We start from the raw sequence: 20,055 nt of genomic DNA on the forward strand, positions 1-20,055 counted from the left end.
GATGCTTGTTCAACACTTGGTGCTTGAATGGTCCATATGTATGTATGTATATATGTGTCTATGTGCACATACCTATAAATATATGCACAGATATACATGTATATATGCATGCATATAAATATATAAACATGACCTGTAGTGTTCAGGAAAATACTGTACACAAACCTCCTCAGAGAGATCATAGTCTGCTAGCATACTTACACTCAAGCTGCTTTAGTTTGTCTCTGAGAACAAAAGTGGACACAGCTCCTGTCACATCAGCTAAGGTGCAGGTTTTTCATGTGCTTATGCCAAGACAGAATGTTTAGTAACTAATATCCTGATTATTTTTATATGTGCAGATGACAGCTTGACAGAGTATTCAAAGTGCCCACACCCAAACTGAGCAATCAGAAGCTCCCACTGGCATCACCTTTGTTTGGCTGCTGCCTCCTGGAGATAATCAGTACCTGGTAACTTTTTGCAAGCTTTTAGAAGCTCTCCTTTTTGGCACATCAAGATTGTTGTGATGTTACAGATTCTGCTTGAGCTAAAACTTCAAAAAACAAATATGGCCAAAAAAAAAAAAGTAAAATATTAACGCTCACTGTTATACCAATTAGCTTGTGTCAGAAAGATGTGTATAGAATAAATTTGCCATTTAAAAATCTGGAACTGCAAACGCTACTGGTACATTCAGCACTGGAATGATCCTCAACAAAAATTATTCAGGACCCAGCAAGCATGCAAGTGGGTCTGGAAAGCGATGCTGCCATGAAGCTCTGTAAGTAACATAATCTTGCTCTTTTGTACCTTCCCCTTGGCCTATTTGTACCCAATTAGCACAACCTGTGCTTGACTGATGCCGGGGCCAGATGGACCGATCACCACATCAACTCACAGGCAAGCCCGTTCCCCTTTGAGCGTAAATCCCAAGCAGCTGGCTCTCCCAGGCAGGTACCATTAGTCTGTCTGTACCTTTCTGTACTGAAACAGATCTTCACTGCAGATCATTTTCCACTGACCATCTATAAGGGGTTTGCTTCTCAGGATGCCCTAGCAATGCCTTGTTTTTCAGAGGTACAATAGTTCATTAAATAGTTAAACAGTGGGTTGAAGGCTGGAAACATTGAATAGTTCTTAGAAATATTTACTCCTTTTCATGATTCATACAGGGAGCCAGGCTGCTGGGTGCTGGTACCCTGCCAGGACAAAGCCCTCAGACAAGTGTGGAAAAAAAAATCAGTTAAAATATTCAGAAAGCAAACAGACCAGGATGGAGAAAACAATATGGTTTGTTCAGGTTGTTTTGCTTTGCAGTTTTTTGTCTGTGTTTTCCTTAAAAAAAGTATGTATATATACATATTTTTTAATAACCTCTATATTATGGAGAAATATCTGCTAGTATTTACTCCACAGCATTAGGAGGGCAAGTGAGAGAGGTCTAGAAAAATGAAGTGACACGGTGCTGGAAAGCCCTGTGTCTCAGGCAGGGTCTCTCTCTGCTAATTAAAGAGAAGAGATCTTCTCTGCTCTACACATGAGACTTGGCAGGCTTGATCCTGCTGATAACGTCAAAAACAGTGTGCAAGAACTATGAGCCAAGAGGGAGGGATATTTTCTTGATTGTTAAACCTCTTTCCATGGCTATGAAGGAACGGAGAAGCAATCCATTTTCTAACAACCTGTTTGCCCTACCACTCTGAGCTTTCCTGATGAAGTTTAGGGTCGCTTCAAGCAATTGCTAATACAGCTGCGAATGAGCAAATAATTGCTCCTGAAATGCCTATGGATTCCCAGACTCGTGTGCTGATGTTCATTGCCTGGGCTCCAGCCACTCTTCACATTACTGTTACAAAGCGATTGCGATGAGGTCAAGCATATAGTATGTGCAACTTGAACTACATCTACCCTGTGCTCCATATCATTCGCCAGCTTTCAGAGATGTGGGCAAAATGGAAAAGCAACGCAGACAGCACTGCTGACAGGCTCTTGCCAAGGCTCAGTTTGGATGTTAGCAGATCTAAACGGCTGTTCTCGAGAACCATCGACAAATCTCTACTTATACAATACTGCCCAAGCGGGCAGTTTTGACAACTCTCTCATATTTTTTAAGTTCTACCTCCTTCTGCCTGGTCAAGGCACTGAAGAGAGGCAGCTGCTGTCTCTGCTGGGATGTAGAGGTGTAGCTGGTGGTGCTTCCTACCACTTCTGCTACACGGCTGTTTTGTTGGTTGGTGATGCAAGGTTTCCGATGGAGCAGGAATGTTGGAATGTGAAAGCTGCAGAGCTTCAAAATTAACAGTCTGAAGAAGCTCAAGAAAATGCCTGTAGGAAAAGAAATGCTTGATTAGAGAGGCAGAAAGGTGGCTTGCTGGCAGAGATATAAAAAAATGTAAAAATCAGGAGGTGTGTTTCTTCATCTGCAGAATTTGGAATGACTTATCGGATACTGATCTAGAAAAGACAAGTATCATCAGCAAGGGAAAATTATATAGCTTTGCATATGCTCTCTGAAAACTCTTCCAAGCACAGCACTGCAGGTGGCACAGATGAGCTATGGATGGGGCAGCAGGGACGTGGGTGCAGGGTTTGCTGCTGCCTGCCCTCCAGGAGAGGAGAGGCTGCGTCCCTGGCAGGGAGGACATAAAGCTGAGGTGCTCCAGAGCAGCTTCACTTGCTGCGTTCAAACGCGATGCCTCTTGATGTAAACTCTGCCCTTCCTCCCCATGAAAATGTCCCGTCCTTTTCTTATGGGCTTTGAGGTCCATGAGATGGTTATCAAGGGTAACCACGAGGAAATGCCATGTTAAAGCAAATAACTTCTGTATTGGTGTTGTGGTCAGAAAGAAATCATATGGCTAGTTGTACTTTGGTCCTGCTTACGCTGAAATAGGATGTACCAATGTATCACAGCACTGGGGCTGGAGACCTATTATATGTATAAAAACATAGCAAAGCCATAGCTTTTACTAATTTGCCCTGCTTTACAAGAAATCCGAATACTGACTTTGACAGACATATACATTTCTCAGCATACACTTAAAAACAGAGTCTGGAAAACAAGGAGCTGCGGATGCCCTTGAATTATGACCCTAATCAAATTAAATCAACCTCTTGCTGCTCCCCACGAGGATGTCTGTAGCAAAGTGCCTTGACCCCCAGAATGACGGACACCAGGTGAGCAAGCAGTCCCTCCCTAGCAAGTCGGCTGTTTTACGAGTTTGTGATGTTAGAAAAACTCAGAAGCGTGGGGGTAACTGAGCCACAGCCAAACACGAGACGCCCAAAGGAAAAACCCCGGTGTGTGCGGCCGGGCGGTCCCGGCGGGGGCGGGAGGCGGCGGGAGGAGGGGTTTGGAGGGGTTTGCGCTGGCATAAGAGGCGGGGAGCGCCGGGACGAGCTGGGCTGTGCCGGCGGGATGGAGCAGCGGTACAGCAAGGCGGAGACCCTCGCCCTGCGGAGGAAGCACATCGGGTAGGGGCGGCAGCGGGAACGGGAGCGGGGAGGAGGAGGAAGAAGAGGAAGAGAAAGGTCTCCGGCGGCTGCAGTGGCCGCCCCGGCCGTGACAGCGCCCGGCCGGACCCGCTGGGCGCTGAGCGGGGGGGGTCATAGCGCTGAGCAGCCCTGCCAGCCCTTCAGCTTGCCAAAATAAAATGCACGCTCCTGAAAAATAGACGTCTCTGTTAAATGGGCCCGAGAAGATTTCTTAAGCTGAGTCTAACTGGGAGAAATGCAGGAAGGCTGCCGGCAGTTGTGAGCTGAGCAATAGTCCCGGCTGTGCATGTACCTGATCCCATGGTATTGCGATGTTACATATTTTTCTCCTTTGTAAACAGGTGTTGCCAAATGAAAAATAAGTCCAGATTGTTAAAACTAGCACTGGCTATTTGCTAATTGCATCCTAGTTGTGTGGAATGTATAGGAAGTTCACTAAAGATTCAAAAAAATCATGGCCTCTTAAAGTGTGTGCAAAAAACGTCTCTTAAGGGGTCAGTTCAGTCTTAAGGGACTCTTGCCTGTGCAAGAATTAAAAGTTTTGGCTGTGTAAAGAAACGGCTGACACCTAATAGAAGAAAAAAACTGTGGTCAAGAAATGGCCAATGATAAAGATTATGTGCACTGATTTTTAAAGTGTACCAGAGGAGTAGCCGAAGATGTCAGAAAAGATCTATACAATGGTGGTAGAAAGTGCGATAAACTACATGACTTCACCTTCTACGACTGAAATTTGGGCTTTACAAGATCATAATTTAAATATACCTAGCAATAGCGATTTGTCTCTGAGTTACCTGGAAATGATTGTGTTTCTCTGAGGCTATATAAACGTTACTAAAAGTTCAGAAGACTTTTCCTCTGTTCAGTAACATCATTCAGCACAATTATATAGCTGACATGTTCACCAAGAGGGTGAACAGGAGAAAAGAAAATATTTAAAGAGTACTTTTCATAATTTACAAGAAGTTTGAGTTTTGCTGGAAGCAATATAGGTGCTTACAAAAAGCCACTTTCAAAGATTTTATTCAAAGCAGACAAGATGAGATACTGAGATTTTTAGGACCTGCTTGGCACCTCTGAAAATAAAACCTGCAAGTCATTAGTGCTTTTTTCTTCAATATGACCTCTATACAGTACAGTCATCCACTGTGTAATGAATTTCTGGCTGTAGTATAAAACAGTTCTTAACAACTCTGTTATATTCCCAGTAAGTTAATTGGCCATACATGTTCATAAGGCATGTAAACAAACAGAGCCAAAGCCTAGAAATGCAAGCAGAACATATAAGGACCTGGAATTACTTGCAGTCACTGTGCTCCTGTGAAACTACTTGCAGACAGAGTCATGCTTTGAAAATGCCCTTTTTAAAGACCTACTTCTGTTCCCACTGAGCCTGGGGAAGGCCGCGGGGCCGTTTTTAGTTTCAGCAAGATGCCTGTTCTACCACCATCTGAACTATTCACAAGCTCTTTGCAGAGGGAAACACTTCTCCGGAGCTGCAAAAGATCAACCGCCCCTAAAACTCAGAGAGGGAACAACTGAGAAAATGTAAATAGTGTTATTTTAAAATTATTTTCTTTTAGGCCTTCCTGCAAAGTTTTCTTTGCCAAGGACCCTCTGAAGATAGTGCGGGCTCAGGGCCAATATATGTTTGATGAGAAAGGAGAAAAATACCTAGACTGTATCAACAACGTTGCACATGGTAAGTGGTTTAACTTCTAAGACTGCTTCTGTTCCTTCATTCCTAATAACGATCAGAACACACTTTTTCCAAGTGATGATGTTCACTGTGTTTCTCTGAATGTCCTTGTGTGGTTCAATAATTAACTGCTTGCTAGTAATAACAAATTAATTTCTTCTCTAGTTGGCCACAGTCATCCATATGTGATAAAGGCTGCGACAAAGCAGATGGAACTGCTCAACACAAATTCCCGGTTCCTGCATGACAACCTTGTTCAGTACGCACAGCGTCTTACAGCCACCCTGCCCGAGAAACTCTCTGTTTGCTATTTTGTTAACTCTGGGTATGTCTGAATATTTATTGTTTTCCATTGTGACTGTTTTGCTCCTATTTGATATGGACAGCTTGGTCCAAAACTAAGTAGGACTTAATAATAAGCAATGAAAATATTTCCAGTACCAATCTAAGGATCCTTCCGATTTGCAGCTATCATATTTAGTGTGATGGCTCAATGCGACAGAGCCAAAAAATAAAATTGGTCTGCTGAATGCCATGCAAAAAAGAAAATAAATGGAGGGAAAAAAAACAAAAACAAAAAAATCAAGAAAAGCAAATTAGACTGCAATTTGGTGATCATTATGTATAGATTGGTGAATGGTATGCCTATATTGGCATATGACCCTGGAAATGAGCAGACTTCTTTAACTGGCCCATTTAGTCTGTGATCACTTACATTACCAGAACAGAGAATCTGCAGGGACTTGTGAGCAGAGGGGCTGCCAAAGGTCGGGCTGGAAGTTTGGGTCTGCATCCTGGGAGCAGATTTGAGGTCTCTGCTGCCTGACGATACAAGCGCCAGGGGATGAAGCCGATGTGGAGGGCGGGAAGCAGGGCTGGCGCACTGCTGCTTTTCGAGGGTTTGTGGCTGCGTTGTCCTCTCAGCCGCAAAGCAATCTCATTTGTACCAAGAGGAGGTAAATGTCTACAAGCAAACTGGGGGAGGGGAGAGAAAGCATCTCTTTGTTTGCTATTTATACAAAGAGCTGGTTTTTTCTTTGCCCTTTTACATGACATTTGCAGTCTCAACCTTAGCATTGTAATCTGTATAGGAACAGAGCCTGCTGTGTTGATTTATTATATCCACTAATCCCGTGACTCCTCTTCCGCATTAGAATACAATTTTAATTGGAAGTGCTTGCTCACTATTTCGAGGCTGTATCTGTTATTATGCAGGTCTGAAGCTAATGATCTTGCTTTACGCCTGGCTCGGTGGTACCATGGGCACCAAGATGTGATCACCCTTGAAAAGTAAGTACATAAAGCAAGTAGCTCATGTGAACGCAGCCAGCAACTCTTGCCATTACCTCAGAAGCAGCTTTGTAACAGCCCCCTGGTGTTTGTACTCCACTGCCTGCTGAAAGAAAAGCTTTGTTGCTTTCATACTAGAACATGTTAGGAAATCCCTTTTCTACACAAGTTTTGATAATCTCTGAAAAATAAGTTTGTCAGTCACCCCGGAAGGTCAATCATCTGTTACACGGCATTTCCCACCGAGACTCCCAAAGCAATTCAGGCCAGAGACTTGAATGTTGGTTTGAAACATCAGTGAGTGGAAAAGGGCTTTCTGTTTGTAACGCTCTGCTGGACACGTGTTTTTTTACAAATAAATATTCAGCGGTCAAGAAGAAATATCCTGTAGCTCTGCAGCAGTGCTGCACCAATGCTCAGGTCTCCTCTGGTGAGCATAAGTGTGCACACAAAACCAGCAGCTCCAAAAGCAGGAGGTGCTGAGAGGCCATCAGCTGTGGGGAAGAGACGTACCCACCTCTCCTTGTTTCCCTGTCCTAGGTGCAGCTGTAGGGTTGGTTATTCTGCTGTAGGCCTGGATCTTCTTCTCAAGTTGTGATCAGAAGGTCCAGCCAGGGCAACCGCAAGAGCGTGTGCCTCTATCTGAACAGCACGAAGCTGGTTTGACTTAGCTGTGCTCACATCCCCAATAGCCCTCCCTGACTTGACTCACGTGGCCAAGATTTGGCACCACCAAGAGTAGCTTCCATCAGGAGGGGCTGAGGATGGAGCTGGCTCTGTCACTGTTTCTCTGCAATGTCTCCTCTTCCTGAACACCACAAGCTATTTCTTTGCCCAGGTCCCAAGGCTCCATAGGTTTTTGCCATACCTGCTGTCCCAGTCAGGGTGGGCTTTCTGTCCTGTCTTTGTATCCATCGGCAGACTTTTGTTGACTGGCTAATGGAAAGGCATAAAGAAGCTAAAGGAGTGCAAAACATCCTCTCTGCCCTATGTGTGTGCTACTATGAGATTATGACATGTCTTTGATTTGGTTTGAGGTTCCCTTCATGTCAAGTTTATGGCTGAACTAAAGTGTTTATTCCCTGAATGAAGCTGCCAGATGCTTTAGGTTCAAAAGACTGTTTCCTCACTTCTAAATCAAATTGGCCTCAGTAGTAACCAGCTTTGGTATACTCTGGAATATAAAGCTTTTATATTCAAACAATATTCATCCTTATCCTGAAAGTGACTTCTGTCAAACATTCTGGCCTGTAGGGCCTTCAGGGCAGGTGGCAGTGTGCTGCTGCTACAGGAGATCCCACCTTCCGATGCAATGTACAGTCTTGAGAGGCTTTGCAGTGGTGTTGCGGTCTCGTTTGCAAAGCTTGGGTTGGACAGAGTGGGGCCCACAGGCTGGAAATGTGGGAGGTGGACCCACACTTCAGGTGGTAGAGAAGGCTGATGGGGCAGCCACCTTAGAAGCAGTACAGTCCAGGGAACATCGTCTTGGTCTGTCCCCATCCAGGCACTTGATTTTATGCAGGAAAAAAATCTCCTGGTTCCAGTCTTTCTAGTGAATTAAAGTCAACAGCAACTTCATATTGCTTTCAAGAGAAAGACTGAGTAAATTAAATCAAGATTCCTTCACAAACAGTGCTACTGTGTTGCAGATACAGTCACCTATTCTAGATTATTTATGAGCACAGTTGTAAATTTAGCTCTTGTATATCTTTGATGAAAAGTGACCTCAATATTTAACACTCATACAGTGCTTACCATGGCCACGTTACATCTGTGATTGACATCAGTCCCTATAAATTTAATGAGCTGGGAAAGGACAGCAAGAAGGAGTTTGTGCATGTGGTAAGTGTGGGTTTTTTCCTTTTTGTCGTTTTACGCTTGTTATGCAGCATACTGAATTACCCACTTCTGGTGTAAATACACTTTCATTCTGTTTTGCTGATGCTAGAGTACATACACTTGGTAAAATTGTTTGCTTTTGGATTTCTAAGAGGGTATTCAGCTGTGAAGCTGATTTCCTTCATAGTGTCGCAAGTTTCCTGAGTCACTACACTGTATAGTTACACAGTTTGAAGAAATTACCCAATATCTGTTGTGTTGGTTTGGCTAAAGAAATGTAGGACTTTTGAGTGTCTTTCCAAAAACTGGAAAGGCAGACCCCACAAGTTCACACAGATCTGGGTACAGAGCTCATGGGTGTCCAACTGAGTGGGATACTGCTTGATTTGTAGCCTGAACTGGTATATCTTAGAGACAAAAATCATTCTCAGCCTGGATATATGCACAAAGCAAGTCTTTCCCATCTAAACCATGCTACTGAAGTAGTATCCACCTTTTTATACTGCTTCCTTTCCCTTGTTTATTAAACCCCTTCCAGCATCATTTGTAGAGGCTTGAAGGTCATACAGATTCGTACCACGACTGAAATGCTGGAAGGGAAGTGGCAGACTGGAAAACCCCATTCTCCAGTTGCAGAAATGGATCTTTCTGCAAGAATTTGAAATAAGATGATGGATGAGGACACAGTACTGTGTCTTGGGGGAGAGGAGAGATGGTCTTCAAAGCTGGATGAGATAGATGATGGTTCTTTCAACAGTTATGTCCATTAATGTTGAACGCATCTCAGGGCTGAATTAAGTTCCCATAACTATTTTTGCAATTCCATGCAGAAATTCAGGCAGTTCTAACTCCTATTATCTCTTTGTGCTGAAGGACAAAAATGCAGAGTGATAGAAAAGAAAGGAAATGTTTCATAGAAGGATGTGCTTTAAAAAACAAACAAACAAAAGACAAAAACCAACTTGGTCTTTTCAGGCTCCTTCTCCAGATGTCTACAGAGGGAAATATAGGGAAGACCACCCAGATCCAGCAAGTGCTTATGCTGAAGAGGTGAAAAAGATTATTGAAGAAACACAGAAGAATGGACGCAAGGTGTGTGTTTCGTGCTCTAGAAATGCCGAGGCTTCTTCTATTAAGTGTGGCTTGAGGGCATGAAATGGGAAGCTAAGGACATGTTTTTGTACTCAGTTTTCCTTGCTTCCCACTGCCCTTCTGTGTTCAAAATAGACCATTTTTCTACCTGATGCTTTTATCATAGTTTTTCTAGGCATCAATGAAAGGATCAATACTACAGTCCTAAATTAGCAGATACAAGCAAAGCTGTTTAATTTCCTATTTTATGCATTGACTCAGTAGAATGTAAATATCTTAGGGCAAGCTTTGAAGTCAGCTGAGAAACTACATCGTGAATTCTAGCAAGGGTATATAAAAGTTTCCAGGACATGGAGGAAATATGTTAGATCAAATTTTGATAGAACATTTCTGAGTCTAGTAGCTTAAGATAACTTGGAGTCATCCAAAAAGATGAACCTTTCAATCATGTGCAGTATGACCTTGATAAAAACAGATAATTTCTGAACAGGTTTTCTTAAAATGTGTGTTAATGTTTTATATGATGGCATGAGCATTGTGAGACACGTAGGGCTTGCTCCAAAGCCCACTGAAGTCACAGAAGACTTCTGTGGAGATTGGAACATGTTCCCCTCTAGTCCAATGGACTTACGTCGCTCTTCTTTTAGTTTCTTCATGAACTTTTTTTTTAATTCTCTACTAACGGATAGTTTTGTTTTTTTCTTCCCTTGTTTCCTTTCTTTTGCATATTTCTTAGGTTTTGGTGACATAGACCTGTGGCAGGACAAGTTGTGCTAAAGGCTAAGCCTCACATGCTATGGGAAGCTTCGTACTCTTGGCCGTAGCATGCCTCTTCAAATCTAGTGTACGGTTCTTTACACGTTACTGCTCGGCCTTGTTTCCAGGAAGACTGCACCAGCCCAGAGAGACCTCTTGCTGCTCAGGGAGGGGTTCACAAGTGGTGTGGGGATGCAATCCCTTTAATAGCAGACTTGTGCTGAGACTTTGGGGTAATATCGTATCTCTGCTGCATAGACCTCTGCTGTTGACAAGAAATGAATTTTGATGTTCCAGTGTATCTGATCCACTGCTCTTACCCTTCTTGACTTGAAATAACTTTCTTTTTCATTCCTAGCAACTGGAATTATTTCACCTGTAGAATTTTTCTCTTCTTTTGTCAAGTGCCTCATGTTGACTTTTTACTTGTGTAGTTATTTGCACTAGGCAGGGGTGCCCAAAGCGTAGCCTCAGGTCATCTTACAGTTCAGCTTGTACCCACCTCTACCTGGTGTTCAAGGTTGAACAAAAAAGCTGATCACCACATATCACCCATTACTGGAGAGCCTTGGAATTAAGGAACTTTCATTAATCTCTTGGGGAAAAAGGCCAACACTGTTGTGTGTCTCCTGTAAATTGAAATTTGTAAATAAATTTACAGAGCTCCCAGGAGCCTCATCCAATGTCCAGTGACACCAGTAAGTGTCTTCCACTTGATCAGCTATAGGACTGAAGTTTAACAGAGGTGCTTGTATTCCCATCAGGCTGCAAAGTTGGCCCTGGCTACTGGAAATTTGGGCACCCCAGACTACAAAATAAATAAATTCTGTAGCCATAGCTGTTCTCAAGAGCCCTCAGCTGTCCAGCCCATTGCGTGATTAAATTAAGGCACACATTTAAACATTTATTTCTAGACTGTTAGATATTTGTGCAAAGGCCAAACAGATGAACACAGCTCTTACCTGAGTTTGTTTTTTGTAGATCGCTGCCTTCATAGCTGAATCCATGCAGAGCTGTGGAGGCCAAATAATTCCACCTGTGGGCTATTTCCAGAAAGTGGCAGAGTATGTACATCACTTCAAAGGGGCATAGCTGGAAAACTAACCAAAGAAACAGGTTTTTTCACGATAGGCTTATCCAATCAATTCCGCTATCATCCTCTCCTGTTCTTGGCTATCTGTGGTTCCTTTCTACTTTTTTAAGAGTATGATTCTACTTCTGTTTTGTTGGGGTTTTTTATGGAACATCAGCTGACAAATTGGTTTTAGCTGGATAATTGTCTTTCCTTTTCTATCTTTAATCCCCAGGCCATAAACTTGATGGAAGATGAGGTTGAACCACCATAGATAAAACCCTGCGGTACCATCACAATGCCCCATATTGCATTAAAATACCAGATTTCTTAATGTTTAGCAACCTAAAAATTTTATCAATTGAATAGCTATAGCTGTGTTTCAGCAGCCACATTATTTCTTTTATTTTCCCAATGTGGTCTCACACTGGAGAATTTCTGTAATATAAACTGCGTTGTCCTAGACGGCTTACCCGAGACTTGTACTGCAGCATGTTATTCAAGCCATTCTATTTTTCAGGTACGTGCATGCGGCAGGTGGTGTGTTCATAGCTGATGAGGTCCAGGTTGGCTTTGGCAGAGTTGGGAAGCATTTTTGGGCATTCCAGCTGCAAGGTGAAGACTTTGTGCCTGACATCGTCACCATGGGGAAGCCCATTGGCAATGGCCACCCTATGTCCTGTGTGGTCACAACAAGGGAAATTGCTGAAAGTTTTGGTGCCTCTGGACTGGAGTATTTCAATACAGTAAGTTTATAGGTGAAGGTGTGCCTTTTTTTTTTTTCCTTTTGGTCTACATTTAGCAGTTATAAGTTGTTCAGGTGATTCAGCTAACATCTGTATCCATCACTGCATCAGACTACTAAGAGGTCAAGTTAGACTGTGATTATTATTTAAAAGCAAGTGGTCAGGCTTTGAAATATGTGCTGTACCAAGTGGCATGTCTTAATATGGACCAGCAGCACTAGCTTTCTGGTATCTCAGCTCATGTCCATACAGATAAATTCTTCCTTACTTCTCTCTCTCTTTCTTTTCCCCTGCCCACCCACCTCTCTGACATGCTGACCATGTAAAATTTCATTCTCTAGGTCAGGCTCTGTGCTGGTGGGTCTCATGCCCTGGCAGATCTTGCTCTGCAGTTGTCACCTAAAAAAACAGTGACCCTTTGCCGGGAAATACCTGAGCTGCGTGCATGCCACATAGGAGCAGCTTTATTCTTGGTTCTGAGTCCTCCTTCTGCTCTGGTGACTGAACCTTCTTCCCAGCTACCCTGAATCCTCCTGCTTTCAATGGAGTTCATACCCTCAGGCTCAAGAGTTACCAGATCACCCACTGCTCTTCACAGGAGCATTTTGCCTGCACATGCGATCAGCAAACCATGAGAGCAGCTTGAGCCATGAAATCTTCAAATTCCTGAAACCCAAAGCAGAGAAGGGTGGAGCCCCTCCCTTGGGCCTCTTACCCTGACCAAAGTGGGGGAAATGGTGCCGCACAACACCCCCACCTCTGCGAGCTGTCCTCACAACATGCCAAGCAGGAGAAGGCAAGTGGAAACTGCATGGACGGACACAGATGAATGTTTCTGATAGGCTTTGTTTTTCTGTTTGTCTTTATTATCAGTTTGGAGGAAATCCAGTGTCTTGTGCTATTGGTCTGGCTGTGCTAGAGGTAATAGAAAAAGAAGATCTCCAAGGAAATGCTACACGTGTAGGAAGTTACCTCCTGGAGTTGCTGGCTGAGCAAAAGGAGAAACATCCCTTAGTGGGAGATATCAGGTGAGTGCCTTACAGCAATGTTTCGGAGAAGAAAAATAATTGCTAGAAAAATCAACAAGTTGGATTGGGGGGGGGGGGAGGGGGTGTGTGTGAAACAAAAATACATTGTTATGCTACACCTGCAACAAATTTTTTAAAAAGTTTTCCACTCATCTGATTAGTTAGGTCTAAGTGTAGCCTCTAGAAAAGCTCAAGAAGAGAGCAGGGGAAAGAGGCATCCATGACCCTGGTTGTCAGCACAGGGTTGGGATGATGGAGACCTTGTTCAAATCTCTGGGACATTTCATCTGGAGATGTTAGTGTGGAATTTCCTCATCTACCATGATAAATACCTTCAGGTGTTTGGGGTGGATTGTGTTGTAGGGTTTTTTTGTTGTTGTCCCTGTTTTTTTGTGATTTGGCTTGAGGTTTGCAGGATAAGAGAAGAAGAAAATTATTCTATTATTTAGAAATTATTAGATTTCTAAATAATAGAATTCATTAAGCTATTTAGATGACAATTTAACACACTTGGAATTTATTGAATTATTTAACTGGCCACATAACCTTAATGAGCCAGCTAAATTTATTTATCCAGACACACCTTCCCAGGGAAGGGAACCGCACTTGTTAGAAACAGTTCTTGCATTTGCAGCAGAAGGCTTGCAATACTGACATCGGATTGCATTCACCTGTATTTTTATTTCTCTACTCCAGGGGTGTTGGTTTGTTTGTTGGAGTGGATCTGGTGAAAGATCGAGAAATGCGAACACCAGCCACGGCTGAAGCCCTCCACCTTATTTACAAGTAAATGTTTTTAATGACTATGTGCAGCGATCAAACCCTCCTGAAGTTCCCTAGCAGTCAATTATTAATTTCAGTTTAAATTTGTGTAGCTTTTGATAACGTAGTACTCGAAAAAGAGAAGTTTCAAAATTGAAAATACAGTTTTGTACTTGTGTCCAATACAGATGTTTCCCTTTCCACAGGCTGAAAGAGCATCAAATACTTCTTAGTGCAGACGGACCTCACAGAAATGTACTAAAATTTAAACCACCAATGTGTTTCAGTATGGAGGATGCAAAACATGTCGTGGAGACCATTGATGCACTTCTCACAGGTACGAAAGCTTTAGATATTCTCCTCTTCGTTCATTTCCAGATGCCCTGTTAGAAATATCAACCACAATACTATGATCTAGGCCATTACATGCAAGGGAAAGTAATCAGTTACATTTCTTATCGCTTGTCCAACGTGTTGTTCTTAATGCCAGTTATTATAAATAAATGAAGAGCCCCCATATATATTTTGTCAAAACTTTTTAATCAGAATCATGTTATTGATTCTTTGTCTCACAGGCTGTTATTACTCATTTCTGATTGCACATTGTCTCACTCAAAGTTAGCCTGAAGGGTTTTCAAGCTCAGTTTATCTTCTGTCTGGGGACTAATCCAGGCCTAAATAATGTCGGGTATACTATTAGTGTAAGGACCAAGCGATTTCTACGCTGAATGCTTCCATCTCCCGAGACTGTAACAACTGGAGTTAGAACAGCATGTATGTGCTGGACAAAGGCAGAATTTGGCTCTGAAAGGTCTGTCTGAACCCCCTTGCTACAGTCAAGATCGTAATTTTGTTGTTTTCTCTGAACATCCCTGAAGCTACACAGAACTGATGCATTAATCACATTGCCTCTGAGAAATATTTTAGGAAGTATTCATCATTCTTCAGTTAGACTTCTGTGTGGTAAATGCCCAGAGGAATCACTGATTAGGTGTTTTTACTTCAGCCAGCTATTAAGCTGACTATGCTTACTCACCACGGTTCTTTTTAATTTAATTATTTTATTACTTTTTTTTTTAGAAATGGAAGAGGCAAATGGAATGAAGACAGAAAATGATGCATCTACAAATGCACAGTGTAAAAGAAAAGTATGTTTTATTTTTTTTTTAACTCACCTAGATAGGTGTTTGGCAAAGCAGGTATAAATGACTTTGGTAGAGCACACCTTCATTTTTGTGGTGTGAGTGGTTCTGTGCCTTGAAGCTGAGCTCAGAATATAACCTGCTACTAGAAACCCGAGAGGATCGTGTTACTGGGGCAAATCTAAAAAGAGGTGCATAATACAGACCTACTACAAGAAACGTGTTACAGATGAGCCCCTTGCCTTGTCTGCCTTGCGTGCTAACAAGATCAACCAGACTTTGGGCGGCACAAATATTGTGAGCTCAGCAATCAAAAATTTTACTAGTTTAGGTATGGCGTGCTACCAATGGAGATTTGGCTTCTAAAGCAAGCATTCAGCCTGGAGGGTGTCCAAATTTTCAGGGTATTCCAAGGATTTCATTTCCACCATAGCTCTTTGAGTACGAATGGCTGACATGCATCCAGGTTAGGACTTCTTAGGTTGCAGCACTGGCTTTGGACAAAACTTCTCACACCCTTAAAAACACATGGCACCCACTGTGTTATTGAAAAGCTCACTGAGCTGTCCCTTGGTAAGTTTTCCAGAGATGCTGTGAAGGCAATAGCTCAGTTATCTAGGAATGTAGTAATTAAGGCAGAGATCCTATGGATTATTTGCTATCTAGATTATACTAGATTTGGCGTGAAAGCCTCCTCTTACAGGCATTTGCACACTTTCAGTTCAATTTCTTTCAAAGCTAAGTTGTGCCACCAAAAGAGCAGAGGAGACAGAACTCCCTAATGGGAACCAAATCAAATGGACACGACAGAAGATGTGTGTGCGTCCTCACTGACATTTCATTTCTTTTTCAGGTGACTGAAGGCAGTTCTCAACCAGAAGGCGCAAATGAAAGCATCACCCATATGAATGGAACCGCCTGCAGACAAGAAAATGGGCTTTTTTCTAAAAAATGCTCAGTGCCAAGTGAAAGAATAAGAACATGAAGAGGGAAAGTTTCCTCATTCAGTTCGACTTTGTGTCCAGCTTGCTTTTGAGATGAAGAAAGAGTGCAATAGTTCGAGTCCTAGGATCTGTTTGAAGCCAAGTCCCACCTTCCATAAAGTGGCTGAATTCCTGTTAGCTTCAGTAGGAGTCTAAAATACCTTCTCAGATACATGAGAACTGCACCATGTGGCCTGAAATCTCGATGTGACAGAACGAACAAGTGATACACAAATACCTTGGTGCTGATGGCAGGCTTGACATAGGTACAAACAGTGAAATCTGTGGATCTGCCCATATTACACAGAATCTGAATTGCTTAACCACCGTACAAGCAAATGTCAATCCTATTAAGTTTAAAATTATACGCTTAATGTGCTATTTTTACAATATTTTAAATTTCAATATGTAATATTGAGATGTTGATTTCTTCCCATGTTTTAATGGCTGAATTCACAAAACAATGCTTGAGAGAGAAATCATTATTATCTTCCAGTGCAACTTAGGTCCTATGGACCATATTCCCAGCTGATGTAAATTGGTGTAGCTTTATTAATGTCAATGATGCTCTACCAAGAGTCTACCACTGTGTGTGTAGAGACACGATGTTTATGTAGGGCATTCTTTATGTTGAAAGAAAATGAAGAATCTGGATCCTAATTTTCTATAGACAAAGCAACTTTTGTAGATATCTATTTATATAGAGTAAGATTTTATGACTTTTTTTTTTTTTTCCAAGAGTTTAGATATTGAACCCTCGCAGTCCACAAAATTTGGAAGTAGAGCATATGGAATTTCAGAAACAAACACTGATTGATTCAATCTAATGTGAGGGTGTCTCAAAATGAGGTTTCCCCAGGACAGCCCAGCTTGCATTCCCATGGTTTTGACAGTCGAGGGAACTACTGCCTGATAAGTGCTGTTACTTTTTGTCAGTGGTGATGAAGAGTCATGTACCAGGTGCATGAGATCCTGACACAAAAGCGGCTACGCTAACATTTGATAGGTTACTAAAATGAGAGGACCAATACATAAAATGTGCATGCAGCCACTGCCAGTCTGTGCTGCAGATACTTTAGGCTGACTTGCCTCCTTGTCAGTGCTAAATTCTAATGAAAGCACACAAGCCTTGCTTCTCTTTATTTTTCTTAATACATGCACAACTCTATGCTATGGAAGACACTGAGGGCTTTACACACAGTTTGTACTTCAGAAAAAAAAAGACAAAGTTGATTTCCTCTTCAATTTTAATACCCTAATTCTGCTGTTTTCTAATTGCTCCAATGACCCTACTGATATGACTGAAAATTGGGCACCTTATCTAATTTTGTATTTTCCACAATTGGCTGTATTAATACTGATGTTTTCAATGTAACATCTTCCAACATCCTCAAGCAGGCTTATTTTCTGTTTCATGAACCTTGAATAATTCTTCCATAAAAATAAATATCTTATTTGTAATTATTATGTCCTCCACTGCAAATTTTTTTTGTTTTAATTTTATTCTTCAGTAGCACCTATTTGATGAGGGAAGTAACTTCAGTTTTGACTGGGAACTGTCTCCGTGCTGAAGAAGACCCAGCTGGGCTGTGTTTCCCCAAGGTCCTACATGGTCTTCTGCTGTGGGCATCTCTTACCCTCTAAGCCAGACCTTAACTCAGCTGCCACATTTCATGCCCTTGTTTGGACCCCCTGCTGGTCCTACACCAGGAAGCATGTCACAGGTCTTCTCCAACACAAAACTACATGAATACCTAAGTCAACCTAATTTGGAGGAGCCATAGAGCAAATTTCTTCAGACTAGATTAAACAAGGCAAGACCAGCGCACTGCAGTGAGCACTAACATTCCAATGGCATATTCCTGTGACAATTTAGGTTGCTTGAGGTGCTCAACACATCGAAGTCCAGAGGGGAAACGTCCCCTCAAAAACACACACACACATGCACGCAGCAAGGCAAAAAGGCAGATGAATGAAGGGGACTTTCAAGGTCCTCAAGGGACAAACCTGAAATACTTATTTTACACTTGTCCCTACAACGTGTAAGGTATTTATGTTCAAAAAAAAACCAACCCACAAACAAACAAACAAACAAACAAAACAGCAACATCATAAAGCAGAGACAAGATTTCATTTTTAGTGTGATAAAATTCTGGTTCAAATGTCTGACTGGGTCTGCGACACCTTCCTCTAAACCCACACCTTTCAGCACCAACATGCAAAAAAACAGACTCTAGAAGAAGTTGAAAACACCCATCAGAAAAATATTTCTAAATGGAAAAGGCTGTTTCAACTATCTTTTGCAAAACAGGACTCAAGAATGTGCAGACATGTCTTGGATAGTAAGTAAGTTCCCAATGCTGCAGATACTCTAAGCTAAGAGCTGAAAAAAACCCCAGAAAGTGTTAAAGCAGCTGCATACAAGAGAAGACAAAGTAAGGAACTGGGTTGTCAATGAAAGAGTATTCATTATATTGTGTAGTTAAATACTGTGTATATGCATATAAGCATATTGCATATAAGCATCTTCGATCTACCTTGTTGTATTTTTTCACCATTTAATACAACAATTTAGAAAAAAAAAATGTGTATGGGTAGCAGAGATAGGGCAATCCTGTCACAGTCATTTGGCCTTGTCTTACCTTGCATTAATCCCCTGTCAGAGCCTGGCTGGAGGCAGCTCAGGCCAGGTCCGGTCTGAAAAGGGTCAGCACTGAGAAACCTGGCAAAAATAAAGCTTTTGGTCTCCATTCCTTAGTTTCTTCATTCTAGTCACGAAATGAGACAGGAAAGGAGTTCGTCTGGAAAATGTGCTGCTAACATGCTCCAGTGGCTTGCTCTTGAGAACAAAGCTTTCAGTTCACAGTACTTATAATCAGCTCTTAATTAAGTTATCTTTATTCTACTGTCTGTTAGGCAAGACACAGATCATACGAATCATAAATAAATTAGACTATAAGAGCAGACTATAAGAGCAGACTATATTTTGCACGTTCACCTTTGAAGAACAGCATTACAGTACGGATGAGACGCACAAGTCTCTGTGAAACAGGACCAGATCCCTTTCCAAATTATGCATCTAAGCAAAAATGATCATGACATTTAATCTGCTTTTTTACTCACAGCTAAATGAGGACACTGTTACAGGTGGTGAAACTCCAGTGAAAAAATAATGAGTTCCAGTGCAAGCTAGATTTGATGTAAGAAAGCTTTTTTCCTGACATCATAGACATGTAAATATAACAAATACCTACAAATAAGAACAGTATCTTCACTCTGTTATCTCAGGTGTGTTAAGCTACTTCCTAATTCACAAGAGAGGCTGGAGTTACCTGTGAGCACTGCACAAATAAATTTGCCCACAAATGCATGTGGCTTCATACAAAGTTCAGAAGACTTTTCCTTTATGCCCCTAGTTACTTATTCCCTTCATCCCTACCAGAGTCGTGTTCTCTTACACTATAAATCTTTGCCCAGTTTGGATTTGAGAGCAGGGGATGGGGCACACTGGAAAGCATGCCAAAAGAGCACTTTGTATTACAAGCATTCCCTCCTCTCATAGTAGAGCCAAAGCTACATAAACCCCCAGGTGCTGCTGGGTACCCACCTCCAGATACGTTTTCTGTTCACTTTCTGTAGTCATAAAGTTACTAAACATCTTCATCCTTCTCCATCAAAGGTTTGCCAGCTATGGACAATGCTGCTTTCTCTGTAAACTTGCTACTTCACATTCCAGAAGAACAGTCTAGAAGAACAAATAGCAGCTGTTTACATAGGCATTTCTTCTATAAATAATATGTGTGCATGTACATTATGAACGTAGGTGCGGGGGTGTGTATATAAATCTATATATCTTTTTAGATATGCACAAACACCTATAGAAACACATATACAGATGCATTGCAAAGCAATGTATCTGTCTGCAAGGCAATCTCTTGTGTTCAATAAGAGGGAATCACTGTTTGACATATTTTTGAGATGAATAAAAGTATTTTTATAAAGTCAGGGTCTTAGGCAGAGACAAGGTGAACCCTTTAAGAATACCTCAGCATACTGCTGTCATGGGCAAAGATACTTCCACAACCAGCAGGGAAAAGGAAAAAGACACTAAGATATCTGTAGGATGAGAAAAGGGGAAAGGGAAAGGGAAAGGGAAAGGGAAAGGGAAA

The 20,055-nt window shown here is 41.9% G+C and overlaps 1 protein-coding gene across 1 annotated transcript; it reads left to right on the forward strand.

The window, feature by feature from the left end:
- The first annotated feature begins 3,346 nt into the window (after positions 1–3,346).
- Positions 3,347–17,350, forward strand: ETNPPL (ethanolamine-phosphate phospho-lyase). Its single transcript, XM_065836624.2, has 13 exons — positions 3,347–3,456; positions 5,061–5,179; positions 5,342–5,501; positions 6,392–6,466; positions 8,215–8,308; positions 9,281–9,397; positions 11,135–11,217; positions 11,746–11,971; positions 12,845–12,999; positions 13,696–13,785; positions 13,968–14,098; positions 14,842–14,909; positions 15,757–17,350. The coding sequence occupies exons 1-13, from the start codon at positions 3,401–3,403 to the stop codon at positions 15,886–15,888; spliced, it is 1,506 nt and encodes a 501-aa protein (XP_065692696.1). The 5' UTR covers positions 3,347–3,400; the 3' UTR covers positions 15,889–17,350.
- Positions 17,351–20,055: the final 2,705 nt, after the last annotated feature.

The sequence above is a fragment of the Patagioenas fasciata genome, chromosome 4 (assembly GCF_037038585.1).
Source record: "Patagioenas fasciata isolate bPatFas1 chromosome 4, bPatFas1.hap1, whole genome shotgun sequence".
Classification (NCBI taxonomy): Eukaryota; Metazoa; Chordata; class Aves; order Columbiformes; family Columbidae; genus Patagioenas; species Patagioenas fasciata.

Coding starts and splice junctions, on each gene's coding strand:
- ETNPPL (XM_065836624.2), top strand. CDS start 3,401: ATGGAGCAGCGGTACAGCAAGGCGGAGACCCTCGCCCTGCGGAGGAAG. Junction 9,398..11,134: donor CACAGAAGAATGGACGCAAG/GTGTGTGTTTCG, acceptor TGTTTTTTGTAG/ATCGCTGCCTTCATAGCTGA. Junction 13,786..13,967: donor GCCCTCCACCTTATTTACAA/GTAAATGTTTTT, acceptor CCCTTTCCACAG/GCTGAAAGAGCATCAAATAC.